The sequence below is a fragment of the Pseudochaenichthys georgianus genome, chromosome 15 (genome assembly GCF_902827115.2).
Source record: "Pseudochaenichthys georgianus chromosome 15, fPseGeo1.2, whole genome shotgun sequence".
NCBI lineage: Eukaryota > Metazoa > Chordata > Actinopteri > Perciformes > Channichthyidae > Pseudochaenichthys > Pseudochaenichthys georgianus.
The window spans coordinates 32,492,452-32,517,743 of NC_047517.1; the positions used below are offsets into that span (position 1 = coordinate 32,492,452).

Here is a 25,292-nt window from a genome sequence, read left to right on the forward strand (position 1 = left end):
TTGAACATATTTTATTATTAGTATACAAGTAGTTTTGTTAGGTTTGAAAAAACATAATGACACAAAAGGGAATAAATAAGTATACACTGTATTTACATGAATATGTGGTGTGTGTGTGTGTGTGAATATAAGTCAGATGATCTCATGTTTCCAGCTCCAGTCCTTTCCATGATTTAGCTGCTTCCCTCTTATACTGCTCCAACTCCTGAAAACAGATGTCGACAGAAAGAGAGGTATTAAAACATCATATTTTACTACAGCAATGAAGTACACTTAAAAAAAATGGCAAGTAGTTTCACAAACATGTACTATAATACAGAAATACCTGGAAATGAATGGTAATAGGTAATATTATGTTTTAAACACTTGTGAGGCCTACAGAGGAACACTGCATTATTGAACTTCTTGGCTTCTTTCAATGTTGGGCATGTTAGTAGACTTATTATATATAGTAGAATATTTTTACTTTGTCTGCATTTTTTCTTTAATATTTGATGTATCCATATACTGTACGGTATAAGGTAGTAATGATGATACAAATCTGCCAATGGTAATGCCAATGTGATAATTAGCCATGATGATTAGCCAGCAATTTGACTGCCTGCTTATGTTTCAATTCCAGATGGGAAGCAGTAGTTTTGCTAGTTGTTGTTGAATCATGTTGTGGATATTTGAAAGACGGCAGGGATTTAACTTTGTTTAGCTTTGTGACACAAATGTAATGATAACATATAAGAGGCCCGATCTGGGTCTAGCACAGGGTGTATGCAGGAATCCTGAAGTCAAATGTAATGCCTTTTAAGACCTTTTTAAAGACCCTTTCCATACATTTTAAGACCTCATCGCCACTTGGAGTTCTAACCGGTTACCTTGACGACACACTTTACCTCACATTTACTATATACAGTATTGATTGTCCTTCCTCCTTGTCTTCCAACCATTTGGACGCTAACTTGCATTTCCCCATAACGATGTTGTTTAACAACCGGCGTAAACGGGCCTTCGCGCTATCGAGCAGTGAGCGCGCGATGTCCTGTTCAGATGACGTCCAACCCAACGGGACGCCATAAATAAACTACACAGAATCACACTACACACCTACGCCATGATTACATTCAGGCACACTGTAGAACACAACCTCTTTGGACGCTTTATATACTTATTGAAAACAAGCTACAAAATGTAATACCTTGGGAAATGCCGTTTAATACTTTTTAATAGCCTTCATTTTTGCTAAATTGATTTATCAACTTGTAATACTTTTTAAGACCCCCTGTGATACCATATAAGAGGTGCGATCTGGGTCTAGCAGGAACACAAACTCAGAAAGGACCCGGCCCTGACCAGCAAGTTGGCCTTGAAAAACATCCCTATGGAAATAAACTTTAACCCTAATTCTCGTATTGGTTACCCAGAGCCATCTCATTATGCGCCAGTCAGCGATTCCAGCACTGTGAGGTTACTGCAGTTCAAGTGCCAGTCTGTTTATGAGACCATGACAGACACAGGGACTCTGGAGCATTGGCCTTGACTAAGACACATGCGGAGCAGTTAAATCTACTATCTTCCTCGATACCTCTTAGCAGGAAGGTCAAAGGTTAGGGTCACAAAGCACAGATAAGTGACTGGTGAATTTAGATGGTCAGCGATTGATCACCACACTGCCAACTCACGAGTTATGACGCTGACTGCAGAAGCACAGTCTGTAATACAACACAAGCATTGTGATTGGTCTAGACGTGTCACCTGATCTTTCTGGGCTCTCATGGCATCAATCTGAGGATCACTGTACTGGGGGTCTTTGGCTGGATCCTTTAGCTCCCTCTGCTCACTGGTAGACTGCAAAGAAACACAAACACGTTACGATTGGACTCTTGATAGATGTCCTTGCTCATGTAAACATGCATACATGTATGAGGGAATACTGAGAATAAGATTGCCCAGTTTGAGGGCCTTATTTTTCTTAAACATCAGGGACTGAATCCATTGCTTTTTGCAATTTGGATAAAGATAAAAGGTGATTGAAGTACCTCTTGGGGGAAGACAAGCTCGTAGACTTTCTTCCAGAGGTCCTTAGGGTTTTTGGCATGCAGAGAAGTGATGTCAACATCAGTAGCAGGAGGGGAACCTAAAGGAACAAAGACAAAACAATCCTGGTCACAACAATGAAAGTCAGAACAACAGGGGGTGGATATAAATCAGACGTTTTTCATACAAACAGCAGCAACAATTATTTAATTTATTTTGGATGCATTACTGCTTTTGGCCACCGGCTGGTGCTGTGCTCACCGATTTGGCTGAAGGAGTCGGAGCCTGCTGGAATGATGAGGGGCTTGGTGCAGTCACAGCACACAGTTTTCCTGATCATAGCATTAAGACAAAAATACAACTTAAACCAAAGTATTAAACCTATAGTACAGTAACAAATGTGCGTAATGTATAATCCAGTTCGAGCTAGAGTTCATATCACAGGGTCAAAACAGTTCAAGCTGTTATATGAATTAATGAATGAAGTCCTACTGAAGTATAAGTCAATTGGGAAATCGACTAAGTATCAGTGATACCACTTTAATAATTATGTTTTTAAAGAGCTAAATAATACCAGTCCCTGTCATTGTCCACAACTAGTTAGTGAACAGTGTTCCCCTCCTCACCCTCTGTCCAGACCGAAAGCCATGTGAGAGAAGAAGCCTTTGGTTTTTGACATCAGGCTCTCGGTCTTGATGCTAGTGAACTGATACAAAAGATAAATAACAGGAAGAGAGGACAATTAAATCAGTGGAAACAGTTGAAAGAAATTATAGATTCAATAGTAAGAGAAAGCAACAAAAAACATATGTTATGTTAATCAAATGTTATGCTTAATGTAAATATGTCACATGTATAGTGAAAGCTCACTTACAATCAGAGAGGCTGCGTAGTAGTGGGCGACAAAGCGCAGTGTTTTACTTATTACCCTCCTCTTATCAGAGTCAAATTCCTGCAACAGACAGAAAACAACTCTCCTTCGATAATGTGTAAAAACAAATCATACAAACATCCATAAAGATGTGAATTAGCCAATATGAGACCAACTTCCAGGTTATGCTGAAACATGTGTTCTACCTGAAAAAGGTCATATTTACTGCCGATGATGAGCAGAGGAACAGGAAAGGGACTGATCAGCTCTCTGTCCTGTTGGAAAAGTCACAATTAAATCAGGATAGATTTACCATCAGTGGCGGACTGACGTTCACGACGAATCCCGATGGGCCGGTACCGAAGTGGGCCGGTCGGACGATGTGGGCCGGTCGGATAAGTCACTAGCCCCCCCCCCCTTGACAATTTACTAGTGGGACCGAAGTGGGCGGGTCGAGATGCCCGGGCTGATTTTTAGTCCTAGTCCGCCCCTGTTTACCATCCTACATCTGACCTGAAGGCATAGACACATTATTCCGACTTTGTGTCGACTATGAGGAAAGTTTTGGTGAACTTTTCTCTGGGTTTTCCCCTTGTTTGTTTAGTTTATTAGTATTTCTCTTTTCACATTTTGATTTGTAACATATAATTAGTTTATAGTTTATTTGCTACTATTGCCCTGGACTGAAGAATAGATAATGCTGATATAATGTCGAGTGTGATGAGCTGAGGTCTTACAGGATAGTCTTTCGGTAGGACGCGTGCTGAGTGGACAGGCGTCTGATGTTTGGCTTTCTGTGCTTTTTGTGCCTGGGAAGAGACTTTCTCCAGCTGAGCTTGTGACGCCTGCAGCAGCCTCTCCAGGGTTCCCCACAGGGCGTTGGGTTTAGAGAGGTCCAAAATGAGGATGGCAGAGAGAGACCTGGCAAAAGGCATCAAGGAGTATGTTATCTGGCAGGATACAAAGAGTGTTGCTTCAGCACTGAGCAAGGAACCCTTGACACTGCTGTCCAAACCATGATGACTACTATATAAATGACTAAAATATTTCTACCGATTTAAATATATAGTTAAAAACAACCAATCCAAATAGTGTGTTGAGAAATGTGGCTTAACTATGTAACAAAGTACATTTATGATCAGGAATGTGTGTGAGGTACCTACCTGATGCTGGCTGGAGAGATGGGGATCTGGACCAGGTCTGACAAAGAGGTCCCTCCTCCCAGCTCCCATAGGTGGGCTATGTCTTTGGGCTGAAAGAGGAAGCCACCACCAACAGTATTATTACACTATCTCATTTAACATTGTATTGCACATAAATTAATCATTTCTGTTTTTAGTAAATAGACTTTAATGTCACTTAAATACAGAATGAACATGGTCTATTATTCTCAATGTGCTGGAGAACTAGTCAAAGTCAAGTCAAAATCAACTTTATTGTCAATCTTTCAGTTTGTGTGTACAGAGAGTTCGATCGAAATACCGCTTCCCACAATCCTGAATACAAAAATACAATAGAATGACTAGAAGCTGTGATGGCTAAATGTAGTATTTACCAGGCTTACATTTCACACAACTCCTTCTCATCAATATAGATTAGAATGGTATTGAAAGTCTTTGTCAGGATCATCTGTTGTTTGTCTTAATCCTATGTTTTACAAAGTGTCCAAGACCAACAGGGCTTTCTTACTGTGTTGTGTCCTCGGGCCCTCCTGCCAAAAGTATACTCCAGAGCCAGAGTTGGCTTGGATGGTTCATCCCTGGTAGAAAAACAGCATTATTGGTGTTTAGAAACAACACAAATGCAAAAAGGTCAATTAACAATCTTTCAGTGATTTGATTCATCACCGTCTGCTTCTCAAATTGAGCTGCACCTTTGAACATAGATTATACATATTGCATCCTGTTCCTTGGGCCAAGATTTGTCCTCTGATGCTCAAACTATTATTGTTGATAGTTAGCATTTGTTTTCTAGTGAATGGTCTCTTCCAATCATACAGACAACCCATTTAAAGCAGTTTTTTACGTGTGTTAGGCTAGATTACATCACTTTTCAGGTAATAGTTGACCCCATGCTCACCTGTCGAGGCATCTGAGGAGAATGGACGTTTTACCCTGAAAAAGAAAGCAAAGGAGAACTTAGTAGCTACAACTTATCTTATAGCAAGACTGTTTCCATTATAAAGCAATACATGTACTGTCAGTGTTGTGGCTTGGCAGTGAACAAACCCCAGCCTTGCTCCCCATCAGGAACACGGTCCTCTCGCTGACCGCCTCCTCCTCCTCCTCCCCGCCTGCAGCCTCCAGGCTCTGCACCTCCGCCGCAGCCTGCTCCCATAGCGAGTCCGAGCTGTCAAATACCACACAAAGTCAAAATATTGTTTGTAAAAAAACATGTTATTATATCAGTGATAGGGTTATAAATAAGAAAAGTCCTATACAAACTTATTCTCACCTTATTTTCGGCATCAAATTGGATTTTTCCCAAACTTTGACAAGCTAGCTAAACGGCTACAACCGAAAGAAACAAACGTTGCCAGAGTAACGGCGCATTTAGATGATGTCATCATTGGGACTCCTTGGTGAGCATTGTGGGTAATGTAGTGTCTTCAAGGTTTGTCAGTTTTGTTCAACATTTTCAAAGCTCCAATTATACAAAAATATTACAGTTTTAAAAAACAAACATGATCGACAATGTGTGTATCTTAGAATGTGTTAGATATCGTCTGTAAAATAAAAGCACATGTTTTTCTGTTAAACTACACCATACTTTTGTTATTCCTCTAGCAAAATTGAGGGGCACAAGATAAGACACCTCAGGCTAATTGTAATGTTATCTTCCAGGGTTTAAAACAGTATTTGTTGTCAGTCAAACATGCCTTGAAATAACTCTCACATGTATTTTTAAAACCTTTTTTTGTGTGGAAAACCTACCTACATTTTAAGAGACCTTTAATGGGAAGTTGTTGGGGTCTTTGCCCTTAATGTTGACACACTGTCATGTTAGATTCATACATCATTTATCGTGATTTGAACAATAAATGAAAACTTTGGGAATACTCCTTTTTAATCAGAACACAATGAAAATTATCAGAAGCAGGGAAGAAGTTCTCCCTAAATCAGTTAAATAAAAAACCACAAACAAGTAGGCAGAACACAGAAAGTAAATCAATACATAATATCATTTGACAAAATACTGTACAGTAAGGGCATCTCATTCATAGCACAGATTTCTATAGCAGCGCAAATGAGACCTTGAGTAAATCAGAACAAGACATTTCTCCGTGTAGCGATGATCTTTAAAATGTTCTTAGTTCAGGAGATCGTGAACAACTTGAAATATTTTGCGTTGAATCCTTTAAATGCAGAGGAACAGAGCGGATGATGGTGAGTCTCTTATTTACGAAAAATATGTAATCAGATGGTCTTTCATGCCTTTTTCCGTGGCTCGTCAGAATAAGGTACATTTTCGAGTAGAAGGCTCTCTCTGGGTCGAAGCACTGTGAGAGAAATGTAAAATCAGGGTCAAGATGTATGTTTTATATTTGTTGAAAAAAGACAAGATTAAGGAACATAACAACATACAGAGTTTCATATCTCCAACATGTTCCACTTGTAACACGCCTTCCCGCAGAATAGCTTCCACAGATGAGCCCATTTTCATCATCTGTAAAAAGAAAAACAAGAAGGGTAATGAGGGTTAACAGATGTGCTATTGTGTTTATTACTGAATGCTGTAGCCCTCACTGTGTAGACATGAACAATATAATGAAAACATATTTTGGATTGGACTTTGAATCAGCAGATACTTAATAGGAAAATAACTTACAATAAAGTACAGACTTGATATGAACATGAACACACATTACATTACATTACATGTCACTTATTAGATGCTTTTATTCAAAGCCACTTACATACTAAATACTGTGGGCAATCCCCACAGAAGCAATTTGGGGTGAAGTGTCTTGCCCAGGGACACAACGACATGCTGACTGCAGTGGGGTTTGAACCTGTGACCCCCTGATCCGAACACCAACGCACAACCCACTGCACCACACGCCTCCCACACACAATGTCCCTTCATGTTGTACTTTCACTGTACCTTCTTAATGTTTTCTTCTGACGTTTCCTCTTTGTTTTTCCGAAACTCATCGTTGATCTTTAATCTTGCAGCTTTGTGGAGATAAAGGATTTAGACGTTTGAATAATAAGTTCACCACTGTTATACACACTTCATTCTGCAGTGCTACACTTAGTTTAATGTATAAATACTGCTGCCACTTACTTATAAATCTGAATGTGTACTTCTGTAAATTGTAATATTGAAAGCACTACTTTCTTAAATAATAATGTTGTATTTTCTTCGTCTCTATCTATACTTTGCTGTAACAAGTTACAATTCTGATTCTAATAATCCAAAGAAAGATAGCCACGGATATTCTTCTGCTGGGAATCAAACCAACATTAGTCTCACCTGTCAGTGCTTTGTCATCATCTTTGAATACAGCCATCCTGGTTCTGTGCAACGATTTAAACGTGCTGAGGATCTGCAAATGTAATACACATGATAAAAACCACAGACTGTATGTAAACACGAAGCTTTCACAACATCAGGAACTTGACAGTCGCACTTATGAGTTATGACTTATGACACTATAATTCCCTGTCCTTTTGGCAATCTACTTCATAGAATATGCAAACATGTGTATTGAGAAACAAACAAACTATATAAACTAAAATACAACATTGTTATTATGATGTTATTTATATAAACGCATGATTATTTCGCGAACTCACCTTCAAACGTGTGCCCATCTTGACTTCTTTAGCTCACTTCCGGTTTGGAGGAAGTACCAAGGACCAATCAGTGAATACTTTGCGATGACGCGTTTCTGTAGTTTCACAAAGCCAAAACCGGCGCTGACAGTTCCTCTCATATGCACCAACATGGCTGATGAAATGGCTAAAGCGCTGGTTGCCAAACCTGGTGGAGACACTATATTCGGAAAAATCATAAGAAAAGAGATTCCTGCCACCCTGCTCCATGAAGATGACTTGGTATGCATTCAGCATTTCAACTCATAAACGCTGTTTCTGTGCAGTTATCCCCACTGCGCCCTGCAGGAGACGTGAAGCTAACGTTAGCTCCATGCTAGCTGTGTAGAAACTGTCCTGTTTAATGTTGTGAATATTAAGACACGTGTGTTTGTGTAGGTCGTTTTTCTCAGAATAAAACCAAACCAAAATAGCAACCCTGAGTACATAAATGCTTTAAAACAGTAGAAGGGCTCCTAGCCATGGTTTATATTTGTGTCTGCATATTGAGCTTTAGTTGGCTTTATACCAAAGTACGGAAAGGTCCACTTGTCTGCCTGCTACTCCAGCTGATCTACAGTTTAGCCAGTACTGACTGTGAGCATGCATGTGTTATGGTTGCAGTGAATTTAATTCTTAAAGCAGCTATTGTAGTATTTAACACACATACAACTCTCAAAAAGAGAAGCTGCCTGTGTCATATCCAATCAGAAGGTAACATCAGTGATTCAAACTGCCTGTCGAACAGGTTCACTGCTGTGTGTTTTGTTTATTCATCTGGGTCATGTTACACTTTTCTTTAAAAGTTCTTTAAAAATCTCTGAACTTCTTAATACTCCAAATGTAATAAGATTTGATTTCCTTCATCTGCTAAATAGGTAAAATAAGCATTTTACAATGTGGCATCTTTGAGACCACACATGCAACATCCTAACACACAAATACTGTAAGATTGTTGTACCAGAAATGGCCAATATCAACTTTAAAAATGGTTACATTGAAACACATGTTGAATTTTTTTTGAACATATTTGATTACCAGGATTTAATTTCTTTGCAATACCCATCATGCAGTAACAGCACAATATCTATATATATACGTACAGTTTATGGGGTGGAAGTCATAATACAAATTAAGGTAGCATCTTTTGCATTGCATCATATTAATGGTTGTACATTTGAACTGGCTAAATTCTTGTTTTTAAATGTGTGTTATTTGTATTTCAGTGTATTGCCTTCCCTGATGTTTCACCTCAAGCTCCCACCCACATCCTCGTCGTCCCTAAAAAGCCAATCGTTCAGCTGTCACAAGCTGAGGATAGTGATGCTGCAGTAAGTACAATCCTATAATAGAGTTCCATACGCTTGCTGGAAATCCTTTAAAACACTTGAATTTCAAATGTGTTTTAATTTTGTTCTTGTGTTTTTAAAGCACTATAACATTGTGATAAAGAAGTGCAATGATTCGTATGTTGTAAGAAATGTTTACATAATTTACCACACTCTGAGGGGCTGGAAAAGATTACAAATGTATCTTAAAATGCTTGAAAAGTGCTTGAATTTGACTTTGAATAAGTAAACTGAACATGACTGAATCCCCACCATTGTTAAGTATTTGTCCAACAACTGTGACCACTAGATGGAAACCTTCCCAAGACTTAATGCTTGTCTTACAGTTACTGTGAACACTGTGTTGTAATTCAGGGGTTGTCTGCTTATACTTTATACATGTATGTCTCTAACTTTAGTGTCACATCTTTCTCTCTCTGTCTCTCAGTTGTTGGGCCACTTGATGCTCGTTGCGAAGAAGTGTGCTAAAGAGGCGGGTCTAACTAAAGGCTACCGGATTGTCGTGAATGATGGTCCGGATGGAGGCCAGTCTGTCTACCACATCCACATCCACGTCCTGGGTGGACGTCCACTGGCATGGCCCCCCGGCTAACCTCCCCCCCCCCACACAGAACATCCTGCCATCAGTGTGTTGTTTTTCTGTTGTCAAACAACCAGAATAAACCATGTGAATTAAGAGTCAGACAAAACCTGGAAATGCATTCATGATAATAAAGAGCACTTCACAAAAGCAGAACCTTGTCTTTATGTTACATTTTTTCAAACCTGGCTTTTTTAAAGGTCACCTATTATGCAAAATCCACTTGTTCATGTCTGTTATACATCAACATGTGTCCCCTCTGTGTAAAGAGGTTCTGAAAGTTTCAGGAACAAAGATTCTCTCTCTTTGTCCTGATCCATTTATATAAAAACCTGTCTGAAAATGAGCTGATCAGATTTTGGCCACTTTATGTCATAACGATTTTTTGGCTTGTGTAACCATTAGCCAATCAGCAACCAAGGTAACCCCCCCCCCATCACCTGCATCTCCTCCTAGAGCACCATTGTGTTCTTTATAACCAGATATCTCTCAGAGGGGCGTGGGGAGGGGCTCCTTATTTTCATCTAAAGTAACAGACAGAGAATCAGCACTTTTGAAACAGAGGGGATTATGGGTAATGCTGCAATGATCTGTTTGGTGTTTGGAGCCAAACACTTCAGAGACAGGTTCTGAATATATCTGAGACCTGTAATATATTGATGAGAAACAGCATAATAGGCGACCTTTAAGATATGAACACTGAAGGGATTTCAAGCACTGCTGCTCTCTTTACCTTGGTGCCTTAAGCATTTAAGTGAATGACAGAATTGTCTGCAGTAGAGAAAGCACACCGGCTGCTGGAGGACTACACACCTCACATTACACTTTGTGATTCATTACCCTGCGCGAGAGAAAGTATCATGTAGTCAGCTTAGGTTAATAGAGGTCGATCCTCTGTTCTCGGCACAGCATTTAGCTGACGCTGAAACTTCAATATTGGGGCTTATATTTGTACTAACACATTCATTATCTTAGCAGTGTATGTTTGGCCTTTTTATATAAAATGTTTTGAATGCCTAAAATAATTACAAATATTATAAAAATGCAAAAGCAAACTGCCATTTTCAGTTAAGACATGATACATGTGTTTTTTTTAATCTGTAAGAATTAGGGACATTTGGTCTGAATTCATGTATTTTCTTTGATTAAAAAGCCCCGGTGTTAAGCAATCCAGTTTTGGAATAAATGTATATATGTTCGTTGTGACATTGGTAGTTGAAACACAGCTTAACTTTAAAAGCACGAATACAAAGAAACTACTCTGAAGGAAATCAAGTTGAATGCCTTTATATACTGTCTACACTGCAGTATATAAACACATACTGTCTACATGTTTAATATCCAGCCAAATAAATGGACACAAGTGAATGGCTCTGTTTTATTAACAGTAAGAAACATTGCAGATAGTGGAACAAATATAAAATACATGACAAATCCACAGAATATTAAACAAAAAATAAATAAAATAAAATGATGTTTTTTCTTTACAAAAATGACAAAGAACACTGATCAGATGACACATGTAGAATTTCAAAAATAAACATGTACCTAGCATTCACAGTCCCCTCATTTCATGTCTTTTGATACAATGGGGGGAGGGGGAAATCATGTTTAGCGGCTTTGATTTTACAGACAGAAAAGCTCCAGAGTGGCAAGGCAGTCACTTCTCATATCAAAGTGATATCATTCCTGTCAAACCAATTGACATTTGATGCAGCCCCCCACGCCACAATCTGATGTGCAAAATAAGAGAAATCTTTCAGACAGCTACGTCTTTTTCTTTTCTTTTAATCAATGCCCTTGAATAGTCAAAACGGGCACTTCGAGGCATTGAAAAAAAATGTACAGTATAGAGAGAACAAAATGAACGTATTCTGGTACCTAAATTCACTATTGCAAGAGCATCTAAGTACTAATACACTGCCTTTAAGTCATCTTGCTCTAGAACACAGACTATATGCTGAAGGGGAAATTAGAAAAATGGTTAGTCCCATAAAGAAAAGCAGCAAATGCAATGAAAGTGAGGTTAACCATATTGTCTCAACAGTATCATTACCTTGGAAATCCCCCTCCTTGGTGAAGAACAATGCAACGTTATACCCTGATATGAGCCGCATTACAAGATAAATAGATAGACAGGGGCTTATTTTCAAAGCTGTGTACATTTCTACTCGCTGACGTTCCCCAAATACACATCTTAGGCCTCGTTTTTTCAACAAAAAGTTCCTTAAAACCAATTCCAGTAGCTTTTTAGGTTTTGTGTGTATATACAATGGGGCGTGATAAAAAACGTTGTAATGTGAGAATGTGCATTTTAAGTTTTAAAAAGTAAAAGGTTTAAAATATCTACAATATCAGTATTTAAATATTATAAAATATTTAGTTGGAACCATGTTTGTTTTTTTCTCATCATTACTTATTTAAAAAAATCACCCGCAACTGTAAAAAGTAGAAAAAAGCCAATTGGAAATCATAGGACACTTGAGTGGAAAGGGCACAGATTCTCAGAGGCAATGTCACATGGGCCAGAAACAAGATGGCAGCGATGTTTAAACTAGTGTTTCATTAAAATAAATATGCTTTTTGAATGAAAATGATCTTGACATTGAGAGAAAGGGATGAACTGCAGAGGAATATGACACGTATGAGATGAATTGCCATATTTTAAATTCAGATTCTCAGGTTTTTGAACAACACATTTCAAGATGGCTCCACTGTTTGAAAATAACACTGCGTGTTAACTTTGGTAAGTGATTATTTAGCCTGAAAATGATCATTGGTTTCCCAAAGGCCGTTACTACTCTTGTGTAAAACTACCATTCAGTATTAGTAAGATCAACACAGACACCAACTTGCAGGAGGAAAGCTCTCAGCTCGGTCCTGTACATGCTACTGGAGGGACAACATTGTTCTATTTGGGAGGGAAAGGAAGGGAGGGAAAGAGTCAAACATAATGAAAGAAGGAGAAACAGGGGGGCACAGATATTGGGAGGCACTACTTATTAGTCAGTCAGTTTCAGAGACGCATCAATGGACGGTTAGGGTTATCTTTTAGGCATAAAACATGTATGTTGGGGTCGGCTATAAGGCTGCTGACATATCCTTTGTATTGAACAAGAGCTTATAAAATCACTGCAGTGTTCCAGCATAGTGTAAATAAAACGTATTCTGCATAAGATGTTATGTTACAATGCATTCTGTTTGTCTGAAAGTACTGTAATAAAGTTGTTCTGTATATTATTTGAGGTTGAGGGGCGGCTACTATAGAGGAAGTGTTTTAAGGCATGTCCTTAGTGTAGGCGGGGTCCAGACACATGGAGAAGGCAAGAGGAGGAGAGAGACTGAACAGAGATGTGTCCACTGAGAGCAGCCAGGTAGCTTGAGGTTGTCCTGTAGCAATAACGGCTGAAAGGATCCTCCAAATCACTCATGGGTGAATTTCCATTGGAGGGTGTATCCATGATGCATCGGTTTGGGTTACAGTCAGCTGAAGAACTTCATTTCCGGACAGGTCTGGTGGAACTTGAACTAAATTGTGTTTGTGTTATATTCCTGGAGTGGTTAAGTCAGCTGAATGGCAACTGTGTGAATGTTTCTTTGTTGTTCTGATAACTAGCCGCTTTCACTCCAAATCAAAAGTTTATTCACATGACATTGAAACTTCACTTCTGTGCGATGGCCTCCTCTCCGCTCGGCCTCATGCGGTTGAAGGGCCGCCCCCCCACCGCCGTGAGACTGAGACTCAGGCCGGGGTCTCGAGCCGTCTCCTCTGTGATGGTAGAGGAGACCTGGACCCTGGCAGAGGCTCCGGGCCCCGGGAGGGTCTCCAGCAGGGACTCTTTGGCTGGGGGAGCAGACCCCGGGCTGGTGGCAGTTGTTTTGGCCGTTAGGGGCTTGGTGGGAGTCGTGGGGCTGGTCAAGCCCAGGCTGGCCAGAGCATCCAGGGTCCCATCAGGGTCCACCATCACATTGATCACTGGGACAGAAACAGAGAGAAGATTAAAGTGTGGACGGGTCATGTCTAGTGATTGAAGTGTTTTGAAAACTAAAATAAACTTCGGATTAAGCTCTTGGTTTGTATTTGAATTCCCTAAAACATGTTTTGCCTATTTTTTGAGTGTTAATTAATGCTTCTATAGTTATTGCTTTTTAACATTATTGAGAAATACTTCAGATTGGAAGCAAAGTGTTCAGAGCTTTAGTTTTAGTTTTGCTTCTTTCTGTCTTCATTAACTATGAGTTCAAATAAATAAATAAAATCATGCATCTTATCACATAAATGTAAACGACGTCTTGTTAAAGTGTGTAGTCGTTAAGCTAAATTCACAAATGTTATTAATACTGGTGGGATTATGTTTGTGTTTTACCTTGAAGCTGCTTCTCAACTCTCCTCAATTCCAACAGAATTGAGGAGAACTCCTACAGAGAGGAGGAAAGAAAACAAGTCAATTATTATGAGTCAATACAACTGCACTTCCGTCAGCAAATAAGACTCAGATTCTGTACCTTGTTGGTGGTTTTCAGCATTGGTATCTCACTCTCTGTCCGCAGTTTACTCTCAATTTCGTCCCAGTTCCTGTCCTTATCTTTAAACAAAATCCTGAAGAAAAAACACAATATTGTTTTTTCACGGTGATAGACAGAGCAACACAACGGCACACTGACTGATCAATACACTATTAAATACTCCCAGCAGTTATAATATCACAACGTATAATTACCTGATTTTTCCTGCTGTTTTGTCGATGGAGTGCCTGATCTTAGTGGACAGCTGGGAAACTGAGTTGAGCAGCAGGCTGTCCAACACGGCCTGGAGACACAGAGGAAAGCAAGTTTAACAATCTGAACGTGACTGCAGAAAGCCGCCATGTTGGTATATTTTTGATGTCCTGTGATGCGTCTCACCTCCTCTCGGTTCCAGGTGCGTCTCCTCAGCGCTCGGGGCTCCAGAGTGTCAGGGGCCCGGGGGCGGAGCTCCACTGGCTTACCGTTGATCTCTGGAGCCTTATTGGTTGAAATCACAGGCGGGATCTTCCTGAAGTTCAGGCTCTCATCAAACACCCGATCCACCAACTGGGCAAGGACCGGGAGAGATGTAGAAATACAATTGAAAAACGTAAAGATATTTCTTGGATTTTTATCCCAGCTTTATTTAGTTTAGTTTAGTTTTATTTGATTAAAATCAGGTTTTTAAGAAAGGAAAGAAACGTGAACTCTGTCAGAGAGAACACCAAATCTTTAATTGTAAAGGTCGAAAATTCTGATCAAATCCCATAGTTAGTTAGTTATTAAGTTAGTTGGTTATTAAGTGAGTTGGTTATTAAGTTAGTTAGTTATTAAGTTAGTTATTAAGTTAGTTGGTTATTAAGTTAGTTGGTTATTTAGTTGGTTAGTTATTAAGTTAGTTGGTTAGTTAGTTATTAAGTTAGTTGGTTAGTTAGTTAGGTAGTTGGTTAGTTAGTTAGTTATTAAGTTAGTTAGTTATTGAGTTAGTTAGGTATTAAGTTATTTGGTTAGTTAGTTGGTTATTAAGTTAGTTGGTTATTAAGTTAGTTATTAAGTTGGTTAGTTATTAAGTTAGTTAGTTGGTTATTAAGTTAGTTAGTTAGTTATGAAGTTAGTTGGTTAGTTAGTTATTAAGTTAGTTGGTTAGTTGTTTTGTTAGTTAGTAAGTAAGTAGTAAGAAAGAAAGAAAGAACGTGAGTAAGTATGTAAAGCATATAATAGCAAATTTAATAAAGGAATGAAAGTGAAGCAAATGGTAGTGTAAAAAAAGAATACCTCTCTTGGCAAATGAATAGCAACAAAGCAACAGGGCCAGTTTTACCCAAGCAACTCAGGAGAGAGGTGGCAGAGGCGCAATGAAAGCAAGGCAGCGATGAAGAAGAGGAACAGGCACCTTTCTCATGCTCTCCTGTATGTCCGGCTGCGTGGGCCGTGCAGGGCCTACCTCTTCCCGAGTGTCGATGGCTGATCCCGGGGTGGTGGCGGCGGTGCTGACCGTGGTGCTGGGGGCGGTGCCGGAGGAGCTGACGGAGTCGATCTCGCCCGCCACGTCGTGGATCTCACGCGCTAAGATGGCCAGGTCCTTAGCCAGGTCCTGGCTGATCCTACGCACACAGGGGAACAACCTGTTAACCATCAGACAGATGAAGGAGGTCTTTAGACATCGATGGGAAGACATGCAACATGCAATCACAACCACACATACAGTAGGATAAGAGCTATGCCATTAAAGGAATATTAAATCATTTTTTAGGATACAGAAATGGAGCAATTTCTTAAATTAAGAGTCATGTTTAACAAAAGCAAAACTATACAAAAATAACTGTTTATAACTCACACATGCAGCCTTTGCAATACAACCCGCGTCTTAAAAAATCGAACCGTATGCTGAATACTTCCCAAAACGTGTTTTTTTTTAATCTTAACAATAAACACTATTTGCACGGACGAATAAAAGGCCACCAAAGCGTGAAGATGTTCATGCAGAGGTGTATTATAAAGAAAGGTTTAAGCAAAAAAGCATTCGTTCGTTCGGTAGAGAGCATACTACTCTGATATAGTATTACTGCAGTGAAGTATTCAAGGTAACCATGGTAAGCTTCTGATGTACAAATGGCCATTTAAGGGGTTATTTTTTATCCTTTAAGAGGAGCTATTATTAAACTTTGCATTACAATATCATATTAAAACCGTACATAGATTCACGAGACATGAAATTATTTGGTCGGTTAAAAGATCAGTACCTTGCGATCTCCTCGCTGTGTGCGGTCCAGTCCTTGATGTACTCCTCCTGCTCTCTCATGCGGTGCTTCATCACTACCCCGCCCGGCCCCGTCACCACGCTGGAGCCGGGGCTGCTGGTGCTGAGTCTGGAGCTGCGGTGGGGGGTCAGGTGGTGAGGGCGCATGTGGGAGCGTCCTCCGTGCTTCGGGGAGTTCCTGTTGGAGCCAAACTCTTCCTCTGAGGTGGAGCCGTACTCCGGAGGCAGACGTTTCCACCGGCTGCTGCTGGCCACTGTGGAGGGAGTGAAGGGAAATACATTCAGTCAGCGTGCATTGTAGTGTTCTATTACATAATGTGTTATTCATGAAGTTAATAAATGAGCTTGGAAACATGAGAAGCTTTGATGAGGCAGCCCCCAACTTATCAAGCTTTTATTGACAGTAAAGCTGAAGAAGAGTAGGGACATTTTGCAATAATTGACTAAACAAATGTAGATATTCTTGATTTTACAAAGATAAAAAACGACATACTTTATTTAAAGTCTTATTAAGGGGTTGTGAGTCATTACGATTGGTGAAGCAAAACATTTGATTTATTGTGTATCTTAGTTTGTTAAGTTGATGTTATTGGACAGCTACAGATGATTAAACCACACTGAAAACAACAGAACAAGCAGCAGCCCACTATCTAAATGCTCCTCAATGCAGGCAGCAACACAAACATCCAACAAGGTACGTAAGACCTTGTCAAAGCCAGGGTTACGTTCAGCTCATTAAAGAATAGTCACACACCAGCTGCACCATGATGAGACAGCACCATGCTCTGTCAGTCTCTCAAGGGTAACATGGGACAAAGTGGAAGTGCTATGAATGCAAATCCCCACAGGGTGGAGCACTTTCCAGAAACCATTCACCTATGGGTATTGAAGTTTGAGCTCCCGTGTTAAAGTCGTTTTACGTGTAAGTAGAGCATTTGATCTTCAGCATCATCACTTGATGAATGTCAGGGGACACACAGAGTTAACAAGGCAACATATGCCAGAGCTGGGTCATCTTACTCCACTCACTGAAATGTCTTTATGTGTGGTGTCACTACTAACTATATTTAAATGTTCATCTGGTGAAGGATTTCTATTTAGTTTCAAGATTTAAATCTGCAAAAAGAAAACGGTCTTTATTTCCAAACAAAGGACTTGGAAGTCATTGACAGAAGTGAGTGGCTTCTATTGATGAGACCCGGGTCTGACACACACACACACACACACACACACACACACACACACACACACACACACACACACACACACACACACACACACACACACACACACACACACACACACACACACACACACACACACACACACACACACACACACACACACACACACACACACACACACACACACACACACACACACACACACACACACACACACACACACACACACACACACACACACACACACACACACACAACACACACACTGTCTAATGAAGGCTCTACATTGTGGTACAGTACCCATCAGCTCCTCCTCTGCATCACCGCCCTCAGGATCGGGCTGAGAGCTCTCTGGACGATGACAACCACAACACAGTGGAAATGTTTACAGACAAATGTTGACACACTGATGACACAACATGAGGTACAGAATGCAATTGAGTTCACTTGTTGGACTTGACCCTTCAACTACTTTTGTTTTGCAAAGAAACACCTATTAAAGTAATATAATAAGAAACGTTTTTCTATTCTTGATCATTTTAATTTCCTTCTACTTTATGCTAATAGTTTAATTCAGAGGCAGTTATTCTACCTTGTACTCCAATATGTATCTGATCTTAAGTTACTTTGAATATTTAGATTCAGATTAATGATACAAAATATATTCAACAAATAATTGATCATGTATCCTTTGTTATTAAAATGATATGTTACTGATCCGTTGGTCAAATTCACAAGCGACCTGGGTTATAGTATGTATCGCAGAAAGCTGATTATCAACATACTTAAGAAAATGTTTGATGCTAATACTTTTTATTTTACCTCAGGAAAGTTTTGAATGCAGGAATTTTACTTACAGTATTTCTATAATATGGTTTTGATATTTTAAGTAAAATGTCTAAATACTTTAATCCACCATTAATGAGGAAACCAGAGTGAAGCAGAAATGAGGCGTGGTGTTGTCGTGCTCACCTGTGGGCGAGCAGTACCCTGCTCCAGTGGTCTTGGTCTTGGTCTCATTCAGTTTGGACACGCTGTTGGCTCTCATCCTGGGCGTCAGTCTGCTTTCAGTTGGTGTTGACGAGCGGAGCCCCAGACGCAGAGCGGTCTCTGCTGACAGGCGGGGTGACGAGGTGGAGCTCCGGCTCACCAGACACTCCGAGTCACTGCGGGCCGAGATGGAGCCCAGACGGGTCCGCCGGGGCTGAGCCAGCATGTCGAATCGCGACAATCCTTTCCGTCCAGATGGAGGCTTAGAGGTGGAGCTGGTGGTGGACACTTCAGAGGCTACGGACGCCCTGTCTGCGTCAGCCAGGTCCGTGTCGGAGGTGTCCCCCAGCCGGGCGCGGCGCAGGAGGGAGGCTCTGGTGGGCCGCGGCTGAGGCAGGGCGGCCTGCTTGCTCATGGAGGAGGAGGTGGCGGACTGCACAGAGCTCCTGGTTTTGGACATTCCACTGGTGGAGGTTTTATTGAATTTGGAATTGAGAACATCATCCGAGGCACGTCCGTGTGCTGAGCGCCCCATAGGTCCAGAGTACGTCTCCTGGTCTGAGGAGAGGATGTCAGAGATGGGGAAGGAGGACGTCTGGTCGTCATCAGTGAGATCCACGGAAGGCTGCCGGGCTCTGGAGGACGGCTGAACGGAGCGCCGTGCATCAGTCCGGCCGGTCGACTCTGTAGTCCTCGTTTTAGTCTTCCTCTCCAAGCGGTCACGGGCACTCGCGGTGGTGGTGCTGGTCTTGGACGGTGTGCTAATGGTGCTCTTCTCCCGGTGCATGCTGCTGAAGGAGCGCCGTTTGTGATCGCCACCGCCTTTTCTCTCCGCCTCTCCGGCCACATGGCTAGTTGTGCTGGCCGTGTCAACATCTGACTCAGGGGAGATGGATTCAGTCCGATTGTGGGCAGAACTTTTACTACTTTTGTGGTCTGTTTTGTTTTCATCCCTGAGTTTGGCCTCCAGGAACGCCATGACAGCTTCAGTGTCCTTCAGCAGCGTGGCGGTGTCCATGCTGCCCACGGAGTCGCTGCGTTCGCGCCCGCCGCCTCTGTTGATGCGCGGGATGAGCTCTGTAGGGACATTAGCGCTGGGTTTCTCAATTGTGAAGCTGCCTTGGCGCACCAGAGGTTTCCCAGACTTCTCTCCTCCTTCTCCTTCTCCTGACCCTCCTCCTTTCCTCTCCTCTGACCTCTTCCTCCGCTCAGTGCTGCCAGAGGACCGGAGAGAAGCCTTGGATGGCGAGGACGTGGAGCTCTGTTTATGTTTACCGGTCATCTCAGTGTCCCTCATGGGGCTCGGGGACTCCCCGTCTCCCTTGTTTTCTTTTTCCTGGGGTTCAGTGTCTTGTTTCTCCCCAATCTCTGACCTTAAACCAAGAGCTTTGGCGCTGGATTTAGCCCGGGGGTCATCCACGGGGAGCTGGGGGAGGGTCCTGCGCTTACGGTCGGTCAGACTGAAGGAGGATTCACCTCGGCTGAGGGATGCACCGGACCCAAAGGCATCAGTGACTGGAAAGAAAGGACAAACTTAACTGAGTTTCAAGATTTTCTTCAATAAAAGCAACTTCAAGTGATTCCCATTGCTGCTTTATGACGTACACGCTTTAAAAGTGACTATGTACCTCTCTCTTTGTGGAGGAAGGCGGCTGTTTCTGCTCCTGAGCCCTCGGGGTCTGTCCTGGTGTGATTGGCAGCTAGACTGGCCCACTCAGAGACCCAGCTCGAGTCGCCAGTGAGAGCCTGAGGGGACACGAGAGAGGGGGGTGGGGCGACAGGAGAGTAGGACACAGGAGTGAGGGAAAAAAGAGCAGTTCAGTCAATAAGTGGTTGCACAAAACATACAGGCATCTCGAGTTACATTTTTGTGTTGATCCAAAATATATAACATGATGATGGAAATGATTTAGTTTGGGGGAATGAAGGGTGGGGTATAAAGAAAAGTGTAAAGTTAGGAGACTGCCTGTGTGCCAAAGAAACCCCACTGGGTTAAAGGTCCTTTTACTTGGAAATAGATATCTATCTAGCTAAATTGCATAAAAGACTTAGAAATGCTCATTCGCTGTGTCTCCTCCCTACTATGAAATTGCCTGGAGGCCAACGTGTCTTTCCACATCTTAGTATGATCTAGGTCAGTCTCTGGGAGGACACGCCTACTCCCAAGAAGAGGCAAGGGGAGTGGAGGGGTTAAGACACGGGAGGGACCGTGACTCACATTATGAAACACTTTTATACTACACTGGCCTGAGAGGAAGGAATGGGAATTTATTAGATCTCAATTGGTATAGATTCCCCTTATTGATCCCTGGTAAATTGCTTGGTGAAATAAGAGTAAATAGCTTTTGTTAGCGCCTTAACATTGAGCGGTTCTCTCTCTGCAATTGAAACATGTGCGTAGGTGTTACGTCACTGTACATGCACAGTTGTCGGAGAGCATCAATAAGAGGAATCGATTGCTGCGGTGGCATGCAATTACAAGGAATGCCACAACTTGGAACTGATACTGTGAGGCATAATGAGACACTTGAGAGGTCATTGTGTACACTTGGGTTTACAGTAACTAATCAAAACAAGTAATGAGTCCCAACTATATACAGTCTATGGTCCCAACATCAATTTTGTACTAATGGACACTCGAGTATAGGTGAATATATGAGGAGAGGTAGAGAAAGGCAGACAGAGAAAGAGAGAAAATAGTGGTTAATGAAATGTTACTTCTAAGAAAACAAAACTAGGAACAGGAATGTGAAAAAAACAAAATACACAACAAAGAAAAATACACTGTACGGTTTTCTACCTCTTTCCCCGTCTCTCCTGTCTCCTTTCCTTTATCTTCTCTCTTCAGGTCTGACAGAAGAGAGGAGTCCTGGTTCTGCTGCACACCAAACACCTAGAAACATTACAGAAAATCAGAAGCAAACAAAAGCTGGCAATATGGCGTAAGATGGACATTTCCAGCATAATATATGCAAATCTTAAGGCATTATGTGTTATCATACTTTCCAATTAATCTTTATTCGGTATCCCTCTAAGAGCTGTAGCACACTTGAATTTAAATCATCTCATGATAAATGATAATAAACACTATGATAATATTATTCTACAGTTGATGCTGTGGAATTAAAGCACCGATCTGCACTCGATAGTTTAGTACCATGGCAACGAACAGAAATCTCACACACACACAAGAGAACGAGAGCGGACGGACTGGGAGCAGTGTGCCAATTAGTGTGTCAGTTAATTACAGGAATTAGCATAACAACACATCCAGTTTTCAATGTAATGCACTCAGACTATAACAGTGACTAGAAATACACCCCACTCATTATAATCACTGCTCCTAAGATAACACCTGTGTAGTACACTTAAAGATACATGAGCCTCTTTAAGAAGACATAATGCATAGATTAAATCAAGGCTATATAATAAATCTTTATTGGCAACAGTACATTTTTTTACTTTTTAATGCTATTTTATTTCTATTTCTACTTCTGAAATATATTGGAATGTTTATTTTCTGTGTCTTCTCTTCTCTTATGCTGCTGCAACGCAAACATTTCCCAAATTGGGATCAATAAAGTACCTATCTATCTGTCTGTCTGTCTGTCTGTCTGTCTGTCCATCTCTCTCTCTATCTATCCATCCATCCATCCATCCATCCATCCATCCATCCATCCATCTATCTATCTATCTATCTATCTATCTATCTATCTATCTATCTATCTATCTATCTATCTATCTATTAAAAAAAAAAAAGTCCTAACTGGAATCTTGAACGGGGCAATTAAAGCAGAGGGAACTTCTGACTATTTTAATTGATAGCTTTTTCCTCCCAAAAAAACACCATCTCTCCCTTAAGTGTAGCTTTGTCTCTTTCAGACATGTTTTCTGTGACCATAACACATTGCTGCACCACAGTACAGAAACAGATGGTGGTGTTTCTGCCTCCCCAGAGCATTGTTTAATGAAACGGCGCAGTGCTTGATGGAGCAAGCCTCCACGGGCTATTACAGAAGCATTAGGTGTACCAATGGGACATGAGAGGATCGAGTGGTGGTCAAGCGAGGCAACTGAGAGAAGAAGCTTTGTTTTAGCGGCAACAACACAGACCAGTCTCAAAGGACTTGCTAACCCTGAAAGTGCCAACGCTGCAGATAATAAAGAGACGATTAACCTTGCTCTGGGGTTTGCGCTTAGTCCAAGTGTTCTCTATGGAGTAACTGCAGAGTATGTTGAAATGATGCCGTTGTAATTCTACCGGCTACTTAGGCCTATACAGTCAGAAATAAGCAAAGGCTCTACGAAAGATATTTATGATTCAGCTAGGGACATGAGGGAACTTAATGAAGTCAGAGTAACAAATAAATATGCTCGACCTCACAGCAGCGTTCGACACCATCGACCACACCATCCTGCTGTCCCGCCTGGAATCATCCCTCAACATCACTGACACTGCACTCTCCTGGTTGAAATCATACCTCACCAACAGACACCAGTTCATCCACATCAATAACTGCACTTCCTCCACTGCCCCTCTGAACCAAGGCGTCCCCCAGGGTTCGGTGCTTGGTCCCCTCCTCTTCATCCTCTATATACTCCCCCTTGGAAAAATCATCCGTCGCCACAACCTCCAGTATCACTGCTACGCTGATGACATCCAACTCTACATCTCCACAAAAACCATCACTGCCACAACTCACTCCACACTCACCAACTGTCTCTCAGAAATTAAATCCTGGATGCAAACAAACTACCTTCAACTGAACAACGACAAATCTGACATCATCATAATCGGACCCCCATCCCGCACCAACACCACTCAGAACTTCAACCTCACCCCTGACAGCACCACTCTAACCCCCTCTCCTCACATTCGCAACCTTGGAGTAATCTTTGACAGCCAGCTCAAATTTGACAAACACACAAACCACATCACCAGGACCGCCTTCTTCCATCTGAAAAACATTGCCCGCCTCCGTCCCTCACTCACCTTCCCGGCTGCTGAAACCCTCATCCACGCATTTGTCACTTCAAGACTGGACTACTGCAACAGCATCCTGTATGGTTCATCATCCAAAATCCTAAATAAACTACAATACATCCAGAACTGCGCTGCCCGCCTCCTCACCCACACCCGCTCCAGAGACCACATCACCCCCGTCCTTCAAAACCTGCACTGGCTCCCTGTCCGTCAACGAATACACTTCAAAATCCTTCTGTTAACACACAAAGCTCTCAATAACCAGGCCCCCCCCTACCTCTCCGACCTGATCCACCACTACACCCCTTCCCGCAGCCTTCGCTCATCAGAAGCGAACCTCCTCTCTATCCCCACACGAACCAAGCTCCGAACCTGGGGCGACAGAGCCTTCTCCATCGCTGCCCCCACCCTCTGGAACTCCCTCCCCCAACACATCAGACACTGCACTGACCCCCCCACTTTCAAAACACTGACCAAGACACACCTCTTCAGACTGGCTTTTAATCTGTGAATTATGCCGTGTTGCTGTTTTAATAACTTTTAAATGTTATTTTATCATGTTCTTATACATTTTTTAATTCTATTTTATCATGTTTTATCACCATTGTAAAGCGTCTTTGAGCACCTGGAAAAGCGCTTCGAAATGAAATGTATTATTATTATTATTATTATTAAATAGTTCTCCAAATAACCCCCACTTCAACTTGCAAACTTTATGCAATTCACTCAAACAAAGTATCTCCACAGCTCTTCTCCGAGCCTGAGATTTAAAATGAGTTGCATTGTGTTGCTGTATTTTTGTGGAACAGCATTAAAAAAGACAATCTACCTAGAGAGTGTGGTCAACTAAAGTGTATTGTATTTTATATCCACATGAGGGGCAATGTTTTCAGATAATTACCCAGCTCCATGCAGTTTACAGCTTAAAGGTCACCTATCATGCTATTTTTAGGCAATAGCGTAGGTCTCAGATATATACAAATATATAAAAAACATGTCTATGAAGTGTTTTGCTCAAAATACCAAACAGATGAGATCACCCATTCTAGCCATGCCTCATATCCCTCCATTCCACTTCCTGTTTCAAAAGTGCTGATTTTGGGTATAAAGCTTTAAAAAAAAAAAAAATTGCCAAAAAAAAAAAGGAGGGGTCTGAGCTCATGCGGCAGCTACTGTCTAAACTAAATACTACTGTGATGAAAAGCCATATCATGGATTATCAAGGAGTATTTCTGAAACAGTATGGAGCTCAAAGGCTTTCTCTCTTGCCGGTTATACCACCAATCCAATCCAATCCAACTTTATTTATATAGCACTTTAAAAACCTTCAGACCAAAGTGCTGTACAGAGAGATAAGCTCACACAACATAATATAAATACATTTAAAATACAAGATACAAACACAAAACAAACCAGAATAAACGTAATAATTAAAAAATAAATAACAGCCATATAATAAAAACAATAGACCACTGAAAGCAACAATCTACTTGTTTCTGAATGCCAAGGAGAAGAGGTGGGTTTTAGACGGGATTTAAAAGCAGTCAGTGTGGGAGCCTGTCTGATGAGCATGGGCAGGTCGTTCCACAGTTTAGGGGCGGCAGCAGAGAAAGCACGGTCCCCTCTGCGCTTAGACTTTGTTTTTGGCACCCTCAGGAGCAACTGATCAGCTGACCTGAGAGTGCGAGTTGGCGTGTAGCTGTGTAACAGCTAAGAGAGGTAG

The 25,292-nt window shown here is 41.4% G+C and overlaps 4 protein-coding genes across 6 annotated transcripts in view; 1 reads left to right on the forward strand and 3 right to left on the reverse strand.

The window, feature by feature from the left end:
- Window positions 1–29: 29 nt before the first annotated feature.
- On the reverse strand, window positions 30–5,440 carry dync2li1 (dynein, cytoplasmic 2, light intermediate chain 1). The gene is made up of 13 exons (XM_034101225.2): window positions 5,354–5,440; window positions 5,128–5,248; window positions 4,979–5,013; window positions 4,589–4,658; window positions 4,063–4,151; window positions 3,637–3,820; window positions 3,106–3,174; window positions 2,903–2,980; window positions 2,655–2,734; window positions 2,290–2,360; window positions 2,031–2,128; window positions 1,747–1,839; window positions 30–205 (listed from the first exon to the last, which is right to left on the reverse strand). The coding sequence occupies exons 1-13, from the start codon at window positions 5,365–5,367 to the stop codon at window positions 143–145; spliced, it is 1,065 nt and encodes a 354-aa protein (XP_033957116.1). The 5' UTR covers window positions 5,368–5,440; the 3' UTR covers window positions 30–142.
- A 507-nt stretch (window positions 5,441–5,947) lies between these two features.
- On the reverse strand, window positions 5,948–7,790 carry lyrm7 (LYR motif containing 7). Its single transcript, XM_034100839.1, has 5 exons — window positions 7,699–7,790; window positions 7,376–7,448; window positions 7,004–7,074; window positions 6,484–6,565; window positions 5,948–6,398 (listed from the first exon to the last, which is right to left on the reverse strand). The coding sequence occupies exons 1-5, from the start codon at window positions 7,714–7,716 to the stop codon at window positions 6,328–6,330; spliced, it is 315 nt and encodes a 104-aa protein (XP_033956730.1). The 5' UTR covers window positions 7,717–7,790; the 3' UTR covers window positions 5,948–6,327.
- A 7-nt stretch (window positions 7,791–7,797) lies between these two features.
- On the forward strand, window positions 7,798–9,801 carry hint1 (histidine triad nucleotide binding protein 1). The gene is made up of 3 exons (XM_034100838.2): window positions 7,798–7,959; window positions 8,943–9,047; window positions 9,493–9,801. Exons 1-3 carry the CDS (start codon window positions 7,849–7,851, stop codon window positions 9,655–9,657), a joined length of 381 nt encoding a protein of 126 aa, XP_033956729.1. The 5' UTR covers window positions 7,798–7,848; the 3' UTR covers window positions 9,658–9,801.
- A 1,208-nt stretch (window positions 9,802–11,009) lies between these two features.
- Window positions 11,010–25,292, reverse strand: part of cep170aa (centrosomal protein 170Aa) — a 52,526-nt gene continuing 38,243 nt past the window's right edge. The window contains exons 13-23 of one of the 3 annotated variants that reach the window (XM_071205568.1): window positions 21,386–21,478; window positions 20,214–20,331; window positions 18,568–20,100; window positions 17,896–17,946; window positions 16,395–16,665; window positions 15,596–15,776; window positions 14,551–14,718; window positions 14,367–14,455; window positions 14,152–14,245; window positions 14,013–14,064; window positions 11,010–13,621 (exon numbers count right to left, since the gene is read on the reverse strand). In XM_071205568.1, coding sequence (XP_071061669.1) covers window positions 13,308–13,621; window positions 14,013–14,064; window positions 14,152–14,245; window positions 14,367–14,455; window positions 14,551–14,718; window positions 15,596–15,776; window positions 16,395–16,665; window positions 17,896–17,946; window positions 18,568–20,100; window positions 20,214–20,331; window positions 21,386–21,478 — 2,964 coding nt within the window. In that variant the 3' untranslated portion in view covers window positions 11,010–13,307. Of the gene's footprint in view, window positions 13,622–14,012; window positions 14,065–14,151; window positions 14,246–14,366; window positions 14,456–14,550; window positions 14,719–15,544; window positions 15,777–16,394; window positions 16,666–17,895; window positions 17,947–18,567; window positions 20,101–20,213; window positions 20,332–21,385; window positions 21,479–25,292 lie in introns of all 3 variants that reach the window. The other 2 variants (XM_071205566.1, XM_071205567.1) reach the window with 2 other exon arrangements.

What these genes read in the sequence shown, in the direction of transcription:
- hint1 (XM_034100838.2), top strand. Translation starts at nt 7,849, where the DNA reads ATGGCTGATGAAATGGCTAAAGCGCTGGTTGCCAAACCTGGTGGAGAC. An exon ending in TGCTCCATGAAGATGACTTG is followed by an intron (nt 7,960 to 8,942) that starts GTATGCATTCAG and finishes TTTGTATTTCAG; the next exon opens with TGTATTGCCTTCCCTGATGT. An exon ending in CTGAGGATAGTGATGCTGCA is followed by an intron (nt 9,048 to 9,492) that starts GTAAGTACAATC and finishes TCTGTCTCTCAG; the next exon opens with TTGTTGGGCCACTTGATGCT.
- lyrm7 (XM_034100839.1), bottom strand. An exon ending in CAGAAGAAAACATTAAGAAG is followed by an intron (nt 6,566 to 7,003) that starts GTACAGTGAAAG and finishes TTCTTTTTACAG; the next exon opens with ATGATGAAAATGGGCTCATC. An exon ending in TGTTGGAGATATGAAACTCT is followed by an intron (nt 6,399 to 6,483) that starts GTATGTTGTTAT and finishes TTTCTCTCACAG; the next exon opens with TGCTTCGACCCAGAGAGAGC.
- dync2li1 (XM_034101225.2), bottom strand. An exon ending in GTAAATATGACCTTTTTCAG is followed by an intron (nt 2,981 to 3,105) that starts GTAGAACACATG and finishes TGTCTGTTGCAG; the next exon opens with GAATTTGACTCTGATAAGAG. An exon ending in CGACTCCTTCAGCCAAATCG is followed by an intron (nt 2,129 to 2,289) that starts GTGAGCACAGCA and finishes TTGTTCCTTTAG; the next exon opens with GTTCCCCTCCTGCTACTGAT.